Consider the following 12,436-nt stretch of genomic DNA (forward strand, 5'->3'; position numbering starts at 1 on the left):
CCATATTAATCCAATGTTAATTAATTTTCATTGTATCATCTCAACTTTGCTGCACTGTTCTGCACATTTAGCTGGCTGATAGATACACACGCACCTTGTTATGCTGCTAGTCATAAACCAGATATAAGTACTTTACTCTGTGCGAACTGGTATGTCCCACACTACGCAATTTATTGGAAGGTGATGCTGCAGCAATGTCATGTTGCTGTGAGTACAAGGTGCCACCCTGTGAAATACATGTGAGATTAATTATAGAAGCTAAAGAATAAGATGCTTTCATCTCTGTCTTGGAAGCCTTTAGAATCGACTTGCCATCTCACATTAACTGAATAGGGTTTTCAGAAAGAAGAATCTGATTTTATTTGCATGCATATCTCAATACAAAGTACAGACTAACTTCTTTGAAGTTCTTCTTCAAAGCATCTTCAAAGGTGGGCCTCTAGTTTGTAAGGAGATATACACGTAAATAAAATCAGATTGAATTAACTTTTAAATTTGCTTCTTTAATAATACTGTTACTATTAAAACACTGTTACCCTTGGAGCAACAAGTATATATAATATAATATACTACCACTGTCATGCTTGATGGTGTTATCAGAAAAAAGCCTTTCAAAGGAAAAAAAAAAAAGCTGACTAAATGGAGATAATCCAAGACACACTTTTTTTTTTTTTTTTTTTTTTTTTTTTTTTTGTGACTGTATGATAGCTTTATTTGATTCCAGGCAACAGTGTTATCTGCAATAGGATTTGTAGTATCAAATCAAGATCACGCTACCTTCGCTACCTTTGATTCTTTGCTCTTAACTTACTATTATCTTTTATAAGAAATTAATTATTCACTACAAAATTACTTTTACTATGAAAACATACAATAAAGTCTGATGCTTTCACAATTATCTGCCTTTGTAGGCACTGCTAAATCAGATATAGAAGTAATAGAGACATTTTCATAATAATTCTAATGTCATGTAGTGTACAATGATAAGAAATGTACTTGGAGCAAAACATTACCTGCATGCTACAATGGATTGTATGACTCTTCTGGGGTGTCCCAGGGAAATCACACAACTGCTTTTATGAGTAACTAAGTCAGTTACTCATAACTCTTGTATTGAGAGACCAAACTGAAGCAGGGTTGGCTGTGGAATCCAACTGCTTTCTGAATATAAAAGTAATTTTATTTTAGAAATAGTTATTTTAATGATGGAAAGATTTTCCCTTTATTTAAAAACAGCCCATAAGACATTCTATTTCAACTGCTTTGGTAGAAACAAAGGATACCTAGTCACTTTCTGTCCTAACTGTCAAACCTCTTTGCTTTATTCTGCATGCACAAAACACCATTTATCACAGGGGAAAAAACAAACCACACCTCTATATACAGACTGCAAGGTGGGTACATTTACTTGCTTATATAGTGTGTGAGAACTGAGCTCAATGAATGTGAACATTTCTGAACTTACTCTGCAGAAACAGTATTTATCTCATAAAAATCTCCCAAATATCTACCCAAATCTGTCTGTAAATCTTACCTTTCCAGTTTTTGTAGCCCCCCCATATATATATACTCACACACATGTATGTATGTATGTGTGTGAATAAGGATTCTACTTGGGCAGCCCTATGGCTGAGAATATGTGACTGGCTTACAGCCTGTGTGAATTTTGCTAGCTCTTGTTTCCCCAGAATGCATGCCAAACTAGGTATCAGAAGCCTTTTATATTAAATAATCAAAAAGATGTTAAACAACTGATTCTGCTTCTTTACCTGTCCCTTAAGTCTTGCAACACCAACTTTTTGTTTTAAGTATCTCCAGTGTTACAGAGTTTTCTTTCCTCTCACTGGCGTGTTTTTGCTGTGAGACTTGTAGCTAACACGTAAATGCCCCTAGACTGTTTAATTCCCCAAAGTGAACTGTCAGTGTATCACTGGTACAGATCTCTTGCGACAACACTGTTCTCAATGTATCAGAACTGATCCAGCTCCTCAGACCCAAGCTCTGTCCTCCTACAAGGAATTACTTTCAACACAGAGTGACTTTCAGTGGACGTTCTGTCGCTGTCCTTCACCTGGGAGTCATGCAAATGCAATCTCCCTTTGACAGCTCCCCTTTTTGTACACTAAGTGGCCACTAAGTCTCACAACTGCAATGTTCCACGGAAATCTTGATGAGGCACTGTTACAGCTAACAGCCCCTTGGGTCTAAATCAAGATCCATGAGAAGGTTCAGAATCAGGTACAACTGGAGAATCAGGTTTTTTGGTATCATATAAGGTCTAGACAGAGGTAGGGGTGCATGCTAGCTGCACACCTGTTAGGACAATGCGATAAGACAAACCCTTGCAAACACCAGTAAAGCTTCTGGCTGATGTTTTTGCTCTGGGTGATGTGGATTATACTACCCTTCACAGCTGGTGTGTAAATAACACACCACCTTCTGAGAGTCTCAATCAGAAAACATACAGTTATGAACATGTTTTTCAGGTAAAAACTAAGATCTCATTGCAAGTAGAAGCAATTCAAGCTGACAGACAAATTGTACAGATAAGTTCAAAGTTCATCGCTCTAGACAACAAACTACTGTCACATGGGGGAAAATCGCCTTGAGCTACCAGCCATAGCTAGGAAAGATGTGTCAAGCATTCAAGTCCACAAAGCCATCAGTGACAGGGAGCACTGAAGAGACAAGTGATGACTAAAAATGCAATTGCTTGAGTTCCTCTACAATAGCGACTGGGGACGGGGGCTGAACTTACTAATTACTAAGTTTAGGTAGGTACACCCTGCTAATATTGCCTCCCTTGAAAATTAAGTTCCTGCAAGGCTGGAATCAAGGCTGAAAAAGACAGCTGCATCAAACTAAACGTGTCAGCAGGGTCCTCCTCATTTAATTTGGATCGATAACCCTCCCGGAAGATCTGTCACGGGGATGAAGCTGTATGACACAAAAGTGGGTCCCCCCTATCTGCCGGACCTGTCACCTACCCGTAGTACTTCTGAATAGCGAGCCCAACGGCCGGGAAGGGAAAGGTGAAGACCTGCCGAGGCTTAAAGATCTCCACAGGGCGAAATGATGCTGCCACCTGGAGTACACGGACTGTCATTGGCGGGAAGCCGTCTCGCACTAATGTAAAGCTTCAAACCTGCAAAACCCCAGAAGCTCACGTCCGAGCTTCTGCAGCTCGATAGGTGACGGAGACAGAGCTCCAGAAGTCCCCTTACTGCCGAGGAGGCGACAACCCTTCTCTAACCACGCTGCTCTCCTTCTGTTGTCCACATTTTAGAGCTAGGGATCCGTTATATCCGTTATTTCACCGGCATTTCTAGCAGGGTCAGCGACGCCTCTGTGTGACACACATACGCGAACTGGAGGGCCCCCACGGCAGCAGGCGGCGGCGGCAGCGGCAGCGGCGCGGCGCGGCCCACAGCGGAGGGCTCCCGCCCCTGTGCAGACACCGCGGCCAACGGCAGCTGCCCGCCTCGGAGGCAGCTGTAGTAACGGGCCCCCACCGGTCCTTCAGGGCACCGCAGGAGGCGGCCCCGCCCCTTTCAGCCGTTAACGGCTGCTCGGGCTCCGCCCGGCAAGGCGGGGCGCGGCGGGAAGATGTGCGCGTCTCACGCATGCGCAGGGAAGGGCCCTGCGCGCGTTCCCAGCCGGCCGCCTCCTCGCCGCGGGGGATTCTGGGAGCGGTAGTCGCCCTGCCCGTCAGGGGAGCACGGCGGCCGGCAGGGGGCGGGACTCCCACAATGCACCTCGCAGGGCAGCCGGGCCGCCCCGCCTCAAGTCGCGGTCACGTGACCCGCGCGCCGGGCCGGGCCCGCCGCTTCCCTGGGGGAGGGGTGAGAGCCGGCGAGGCCGGGGGGGTCCGCGCGCGGCCCCGGGGGCGGGGCCTCCCCACAGGTAGCGGGCGGCCGGGGGCGGGGCTGGCGGGGGCGGGGCCTGCGCGCCGCCGCCGCCGTTTAACGTACGCGGGGGGAGGGGGGGCCGGCGGTTGCTGAGGGGCCGGGGGAGGCTGGGTCGCGCCACCTCCTGCCCCCGGAGTGACAGGCGGCGTCCCAAGTCTTCGTGCTAATAAAATGGCGGCGCGTAGCGGGGGCTGCCCGTGCCCCAGGGCAGGGGTCGTTGCTCCGGCAGGTGGCGGGCAGCGGGCCTCAGTGGGTCAGCCATGGCGCCCTGGGGATTCCGTCCCTGCGCCCACAGTACCCTCCACCGCAGCCGCGGGGCGGTGGATTTCGGAAGAGGCGTTTCCCCAGGCGAGGTCATTAGGTAGCACTCAACATCACGTCTAATAGCAGCAATATAGCGTATATATTATTGGGTAGTGCTCATCAACAGCATATATAATAGCAGTAATAACTCGGCATTAACTGAGTTTTGGCAAGGCCGTTGCCACTCCCTTTAGAGGAGGTTGTTTGGCAAGGACGATCACAGCATCCTCATGCCACCGTCGTTTCTCAGTATTTTGATTGGCGTGGACTTGAGTAGTCACAGTGTTTTCTAGCAATAACCCCTGGGATGCAAAGCTTGAGATCATATTGAGGTACCTGTTGGCTGAAGCTGATGCAGATCTTAATTAGTCCTTGTTCTGCTGATCAGGCAGGCCCAGGCAGCTTCTGAAAACTGGATTCTCTTGTTTGAAGAAATGAGTGACAGCTCATCTTTGAAGAAGCTGTAAAGCTGTACTTCCATGCACTATGACCTGTTTTTTCCCTTGCTTTTATAGTAAGTGCTAGTTTTAATGAACGTTTCTTACTTTTTCTTCTTCCCTTTGGAGGAAATGGAATTAGTCTAGATGCAGTAAATAGGAAGCAATGGAAGAAAGGAAAATCAAGAGGAGGAGCCCCAAATCATCTACCAGCCACCCTGCTCAGGTTGCTAACTCCAAGAAGAACTCGGTGCCAGTCAGTAAAAGTACAGCCTTTTCAAATCCTGCACCACAGCCTGCAGTACAGAAACCAAAGTTAAAACGGTAAGCTTGGGAGTGTCTTGCAAGCTCAGTCGAAGTGAGAGCCAGAAACCTGCCAGTGCTCGAACAGTCTAAAGGTTGTTTAGACTGATTGGGACAGAATGAAAAGAAAGGGCTTCAGTCTTGTGAAAATTCTGTAAGATCTCTTATTTAGCAAAGCAATTTGTGTTTCGTGCAATATAATGGTTATTTTACAGAAAAGGAAGGTGCTCAATACTCTTTTTATAAGCTTTATAAAATGTTACACAATGCTGTAGACTCCTACTGGTAGCAATTTAGCTGAAGTGATAATAGTCTGATGTGACTGGTGAAGGACTAGAGTTGGGTGATATGGCAAATGTGGGCATCATATGGGAGATAGCAGAGCCTTAGATGTCCAGCTGCGAGGAACAAATAAAATATTCCATGGCTGCAAGGTTGGAACTGATAAGTGGAGCAGGAAATGAGGGATATAAATCGAACAGAATGAGCTAAAACTGGAATTTCCCAGTGGTTTTTGTTTGGGGACTTATCAAACTGGGGACTGGGGCAGCAGTAGCTCCCAGGCCATACTCATGCGCAGAGAGAGGCATTTGGCTCATCAGAAAGTACCATTTTGGAGTAGTTTGTGGTTGTTGATGATACATCTATTTCAGTTTGACAGTGTTAATTTTCCTGCGTGTTAGAAAATATATTCCTTGGCCATGGCAGATACAGTAGATAAATGAGTGAAGAGGGATATTAAAGTGAAATGTTAGCTAGAGAGAAGCAGATGAGTTTATTGGCGTTCAATACTGAACTGTCATCATTAGCACAGACAGTCTGTTTGAAGGATTCAGTACTGACCTGATAAATAATGAATTGCTGCAGTGTAAAGTCTATACATAATTTTTCAGAGAAAATGTGGTTTTTTTCTGAGGGATTTGAGATTTTGAGGGAAATATTAATAAATACCAGTGTGCTAGAAATCGGTGGTTTCTGCAGCTGACTGTACAGTTTACTTCAGTCTCAACACTATTCTGGAATGTACTAGAAATTAATTTCTTGTAGCTCACAATATTGGCTAGAGAGGAAAATGTCCTTTTTGCTTTAAGTTTTAGAAAAGGAAATTCTTGCTCAGTTGTTAAGTCAAGCTTACCAAACAGTGATAATACAGACAATTTCTCAAACTTTCCAAGCAGGAGTGGTAATTGACATGACAATGTGAGGATGAACTGCTGTTAAGGATAGTGGAGTAGGAATATCTAATTAATTTCATCCCTTGGTCTGCAAGAATCTAATGAAGTAAGTTTTCCAGGAGAGGTAATATAGTGTATTAAACTTCAGATACAGGTTGAAAAAACTGATGACCTTTCTGGCATATAAACCTTTCTTTAAGTCTGAAATTGAAGCAGAAATAAAGTTAAATCTAAATAGAGACGTTTTCCTCTGAGTTGAACCAGATATGATAATTGTTGGATTGTTAGTTGTTCCAGCATGTAGACTATGTAATTTGTACGATGTTTATAGACTACAGAAGCTGTTAGGCTGTAAAAATAATGATTATTTCACATACGAAAGAGAATTTATGACTTGCAGAACATGGGAGTATTCAAGGGAAGGGTGGGGCTTACTGTGCTGTAAATCTTCTATTATCTTCACTAATTAAATAAAGCGTCTTTACTAAGCCTGTGATTTTTTGAAATATTCCACAGTATGCTAAATTTTAATTTTTAGGCTCAAAGTTTTTCACTGAATCAGGTCTGAACAGACTCACCGTGAGGCTGCAGAAGCAGCCATGCCAGTGTGAGAGAAAGGCTGCGTGCATGCATGGATGGGCAAATCGGGGATGAAAACAGCCCCTTAGCAGAGTTATATTAGGTTAGGATACAGTCTGTTTGTCCATCTGTCTGTCTCTGGGTCAGAGATGAAATATGCCGCTTCGCACTGTTAGTTGTGTGTTTAGCTTCCCTATCGATTGCGTGTTCATTTGGATTTATGATTATTCATTTTCACCCATGTAGTTTCTATGGGCACATGGTGCTCTCAATAAATTTTATGTCCAGAGAAAAATGTATGGGATCCAGGAATTTTGGTGGTTTTGTTGCAGAGGGGGCTGTAGAGAATTTTTAGGACATTTAATGTTTGTTTGGGCATGGACTAGTTCCCTTTGGTATGTGTTAGAGTACTGGGAGATCGCTTTCGATAGTGAATTTTACAAAATTGGGATGTTAGTTGAAGGTGGGAAGGAAGACCTCTAGCAAAATTTACCCGGAGGCAAGGTCTCCTTCCTGCATAGGTTATAAAAAGTTCTTTTCCACACTGGTTGCAGTCTATAGGTGTTTGCTACAACAGGAGTGTTTGATTGTTGAGGATTTTTCTTTCTGGCTTAGAGTTTGCAGATGCTTTTTTATGTAGATAATGCCCCATGTGACATTGTTGGGTAATGGTCCTCTTTAGATTACAAAGGTGACTGCTACATATGTGTGAGCCACTGATGTTTCCCAGTGTTAGTAGGAGAACAGATTGTTGGAATCCTTCATTTTGCAGTATCAAACTGTCAAGACAGTGATGATGTTCTTTATTCTTAAAACAAATCGGTAATCCATTTTTTAACTTGAAAGGAGCAATTGAAATTTTCCATTTCATTTTCAAAGCTCAGAGGTACATTTACATTTCAGATTCTCAGTGAAACTGAAAGCAGGAAGTAATTTTTTTTTGTTGTTTTGTTTTGTTTTTTTCCCAGTGTAATAAAAGAGAAAGCCAAACCTCCAGGGGGTGAAGCAAAAGGGGCACAGGCAGCACCAATCCAGCATTCTTTTCTCACAGATGTATCTGACGTGCAGGAAATGGAGAGGGGACTTCTGAGTCTCCTGAATGACTTCCACTCTGGCAAACTTCAAGCATTTGGTAAGTGTGTCAATTGTCTGTATACAATAGTTGTTATTATAGCTATATGATGGTAACATTTACAAACCAGTGCACTGTGTGGACACACTGCCAGGTTGCCATACTGGACTCTCCCCTATGAAATTAATTTCAGTGTAATTAATCCATCTTATTGCACTTTTACATTATAGTCCTATTGTAAGGTTGGCTTGGTGGGAGATGATTCAAGGGAGATGATTCGTTGTTCCTTCCAGCATGGCTTACCAAAGGCAGTACCTTGGCTTATGGATTTAAGATACCAAGTTTAAAGCCACTTATTAATGATAGTATAGGAATAAGAAGTTACTGTATTTAGCACCTGATTTTGGTTTAGTAACACTTTCGACCATTGGTAACAACTTTTATGTAATCCAATGCAAGTTGCATTTTACCCAGCTTACTCTCCTGTCTTAGCATTCTACTATTCTTCACCGTTGATGAAGTTTCAGAAAAAACAGGACACTCTTCTGCTTCTTTTTTTTCCCTGTACTAAGTAGAAAGGTTTACATGTGCTTTTGCAAGCTTACTATTAGGTCAGCATGTCATGTCAATTTCACACTGATTTTACAAGAGAACCTGAAAAGTCTGTCCTATATAAAGCATCAGTTACAGGAAAGAAACCCACAAGATTAAACAAAATTAGAAAGAAGGTTTATTGTAATCATATTTAAAGTTAAAAACAAGGGTCTTCTTCAGTTGGAGAGAAATTCAGGAGTATAGAAAAAAAGAAATAGCATATTCTAAAAACCAGTTAGGACATTCAGTAGTTATTGTAAATTCAGCACAACACAACACCAGACAGGATGACAGAAACTTCAGGAGTGAAGTTTCAGTAAGGAGAAGTCATTGAGAAAGCAAATTAATTTGTAAATTTGATGTTTAAATACCTCTTGTCTGATGTAAAAAGCTGCATCTTCATATCTTTATTTGCACTCTGGTTTCTTTATTTAAAACTATTGCTCATCCTTCTAGGAAATGAGTGTTCCATAGAGCAGATGGAGCATGTGCGGAGTATGCAGGAGAAACTTGCTCGCCTCAATCTGGAGCTTTATGGCGAGCTGGAAGAACTCCCTGAAGATAAAAGAAAACTAGCCAGTGACTCCAACCTGGATAGGCTGTTGTCAGATGTAAGTACAGGGAAGGCGGAACACATGGAACTTTGCCCACAGCTCAGGAAAACACCACTACGGGGCAGGTAGAGATTTACAGTCGAGAACACAGTTGTGTAATGAACCGAGATGTAAGCCCTGCCCTGATCTTGGTTTTGAGAAAACACAGTACCTTGTTGGTTTTTTTTTTTTTATATATATAGGCTGCTGCTTGTTTGGGTGCATCAAACAGTCTAGCTGTAAACTGTCCAAGGATGTAGGCCTACTTAGAGACAGCCCACGTACCAGGGGACTACAACCATTTTCCCTGTGGTCCATCCTCCTACATCTGGGGAAGACCACAGATAACAAAGGAAATTAAATCTATTCTATACCTTCAAATTTCTCCTTCCTCTAGTGTATTTCTATAAAAAAACCAAAACTGTTCAAATTTCTTTAAATTTCCTGAGATCAGATTTAAACTTAATTTGGGACTTAGCTCTGTTGGTGTAGAATTCAGTGTAGGTTTGCTTTACTTTTTCTAAGGAGATCATGCATTTCAGCCCAAACTGTTAAGTGATTTTTTCCATTTTTTAAATGGATTTATTTCATCATATCAGCACCTGTTGCATTTATTTGACTGAAATGCTATTTCTGATACTTTCTACATTTATATTACAGCTAGAAGAACTGAACTCATCTATGTATCCTTTTCCTTAAATGTCTATTTTGCATTATTAACTGAACTGGTGTCTTTACAGGAGTCAAATAGCTTCAGTAATGTCCTTCCTTTTAAATTAGTATTGTAATACAGCATGGACTGCGAGTTCTTCGAATACATAAATGATTGGATCTTAACACTTTTAATTGCAGGCCATTTTTTCATGCGGTGACATGTTTAGCTAGCATGTTCCGCTTCAGACAACGTGGTGGCAGAACCAGGGTCTTCCTACATGGATCTTGCTGAGACATTCTGGAACAAATGTATATAGGAATATTCCTTCTGTAGCATTCAGAAGTGTTCTGTCCCATTGATAAGTGAATCCTATTACCTTTTATTTTTTTCTAGAAATACGTGCAGCTGTTTATCACTGATTTTATTGTGAACAGTGGACTGACCTAATTTTTTATTTCTAGGGTCAGACTATGGTTGAGTCAAATACTTCAGCTTTGGTAATTGAACAAATGTGTGCTCTTAGCTCACCCAGAAGAAGATAAAGCTCAATGTCTTCGCTTATCTTTTACATCATGATAAGCTAAGAACACAGTTGAGGAGTGTTGCATTCAGTTTAGACTGCAGTCTAGTTATCTCTGATGTTACATGTCATTTGTGTGCATTGAGGAAGGTGGGACTGGTTTGGGACTTCAGACACTGCACTGGTACATACATTCTCTGAGTCTGGAGAAAGCTGTTGAGGACTCGGGCTCAAAAAGAGCACGAACGAAATGTGGTAATAATATCACGGTGACAAAAATAATCTACCATCCCCCTTGATCTGCCAGCTAGTTCTGGAGGTGTGTAATGCTTAAGTCTCATCAAGGAAGAGTAATTGACCAGTTGAGGATTAGCGTAGGACTTAATAGACATGAATTCATCTGGCCAGGTGCATATCCATCACTGGACTAAGCACAGGTTCGTGTAACACTGCCACCTTGTGTATACTTACCTATATGTGAAAATATTGTTCCTTAATTGTTTGCTTCAGTCAAAAACTACATTTAGCAGATGCTCAAGATATTCCAAATGGTGCCACAGGCTGAAAGAACAGCTTTGTCAATTTGGATTCTCCCAGAAGCTTTTCTTTTGTTTTTCCTGACAGTGGAATCTGGAACAGTTGCGGTTTTGTGGTGTTTGGTTTGTTGGTTTGGTTTTTTTTAAATTTCACACAATGAAGAATCAAAGTGCAAATCCAAGTGTTTATTTTTGCACATTCCTCTTTGAGCACTGCATAATGTCAGGACTCAGTATCTAGAGTTTGATGTAGGCTATTATGTTGCTATGCTTTTATTATTGCCTTATTTAATAAAAAAACTGGGGAAGCTTGGAAGTACATTTCTTCCGCTCAGTATTGTTCATGTGGTTGAAAACAATATAAGTTCATTAGCACTTCTCCAGTTTTTATGAAGGTAGTGATGATGTTGCCTTTCTGATCAGTATGTAGACAATCTGCACACTATATCTTCACTATTTTGTTGATCAGTGATGCCACAGATTAATTTATTGTTAATAAAGTAAAATATTTTAAATATGTTTCATTTAGAGAAGTTACTATCTGTTCAGCTGTGTTAAGATAAGAGTTCTTGCATGGTCTGAATTGTAGAGTTTACTTTTTTTTTTCATTATTGTGACTAATGAAATGTCACTAAATTAGAACTAGCCTGCATGGTAGCAGTCCACATAATTTGATTAAGTATTGTGAAATTCCAAAACTGGGTAAACAGTTATTCAATAAATCCAGTATATGCAATTGTGTAGTCATCCCTATGTTATAAATAGTCTGGTATGAGTTGGTATCATCTTTATGTTCTTTCTGGGCAGATATGGGAGTGCTTTGTCCACATAAAGGCTCAAGCTGCTTATGAGAAATCAAAACTCCTGTTTTCATGTGGACAATCTCCCCAGCTATTCCCTCCTGTAAATACCAATTACTGTAACAGGTGCTTTGAGGGTATGTTCTTCTAGAAAGGAGTTTATCACAGGAAAGCTGAGCACAGAGCTCACTTCTTAAAAATGAAGACGGCAGCCAAAATTGGCCTAGACTACACCAAAGCACACGAGGATGCCAGCAGGCTTACTGTGTGTTGGGGTTGTTTTAACTGTACTCACATTTCATCACTGCTCATGTGAGCGAATCTGGTGCTTCATGTCAGATGTGACATACACGAATCAGTTCTTTCTGTATGCAGACACAGAGTTCTGAGTTCAGAGACTGTTCAGGATTACTAACACAGACAAGGAATACATTTCTTTCTAATTACAAATAATTAAAGTCACTGTCAGTGATCTATGCCTCGGGCATCTCTCTATTGTCATCACAAAACATGGGCTTTATCACAGCTCTCTTCACTTGCTATAAAAAACAGATATTTAATATGAAGGAGTACATACCAAATCCTTGACTGACTGCCCAGAAGCACCAACCAGCATGCAGCATAAAACATCCAATAGCAGGAACAAGACATCAGAGCAGGCCCCACGTAACAACTACACTGTAAATGAAGAGATTTTTTTGTTAGACCTGTATCAATAAAGCAGAACAATCTAAACACAGTTACAGGCTTCAGCTGTCTCACAGTGAGGAGTTGAGACAGGCTACTGATTGATACAGGGGATGCAAACAAGCTGCACAGCAGCTGGCATGTTTCAATTTGTAGGTGCCAACCTAGAAAGACTTCACACTAGTTGCATGTTTGTTTCTTTGCTCTTAAGAATGCACTGCTATTGCTATATCATATTTTATAATTTATTTAAAACTGTTGAAAGCTTGCAGGA

General features: G+C 41.6%; 1 protein-coding gene across 1 annotated transcript; it reads left to right on the forward strand.

Moving 5' to 3' along the window:
- The first annotated feature begins 3,779 nt into the window (after positions 1–3,779).
- CCDC28A (coiled-coil domain containing 28A) lies at positions 3,780–11,411 on the forward strand. The gene is made up of 6 exons (XM_074896431.1): positions 3,780–3,903; positions 4,778–4,972; positions 7,674–7,837; positions 8,828–8,982; positions 9,625–9,647; positions 10,650–11,411. The coding sequence occupies exons 2-6, from the start codon at positions 4,815–4,817 to the stop codon at positions 10,702–10,704; spliced, it is 555 nt and encodes a 184-aa protein (XP_074752532.1). The 5' UTR covers positions 3,780–3,903; positions 4,778–4,814; the 3' UTR covers positions 10,705–11,411.
- The last annotated feature ends 1,025 nt before the right edge of the window (positions 11,412–12,436 follow it).

The sequence above is a fragment of the Athene noctua genome, chromosome 1 (assembly GCF_965140245.1).
Source record: "Athene noctua chromosome 1, bAthNoc1.hap1.1, whole genome shotgun sequence".
In the NCBI taxonomy this organism is placed as follows: domain Eukaryota; kingdom Metazoa; phylum Chordata; class Aves; order Strigiformes; family Strigidae; genus Athene; species Athene noctua.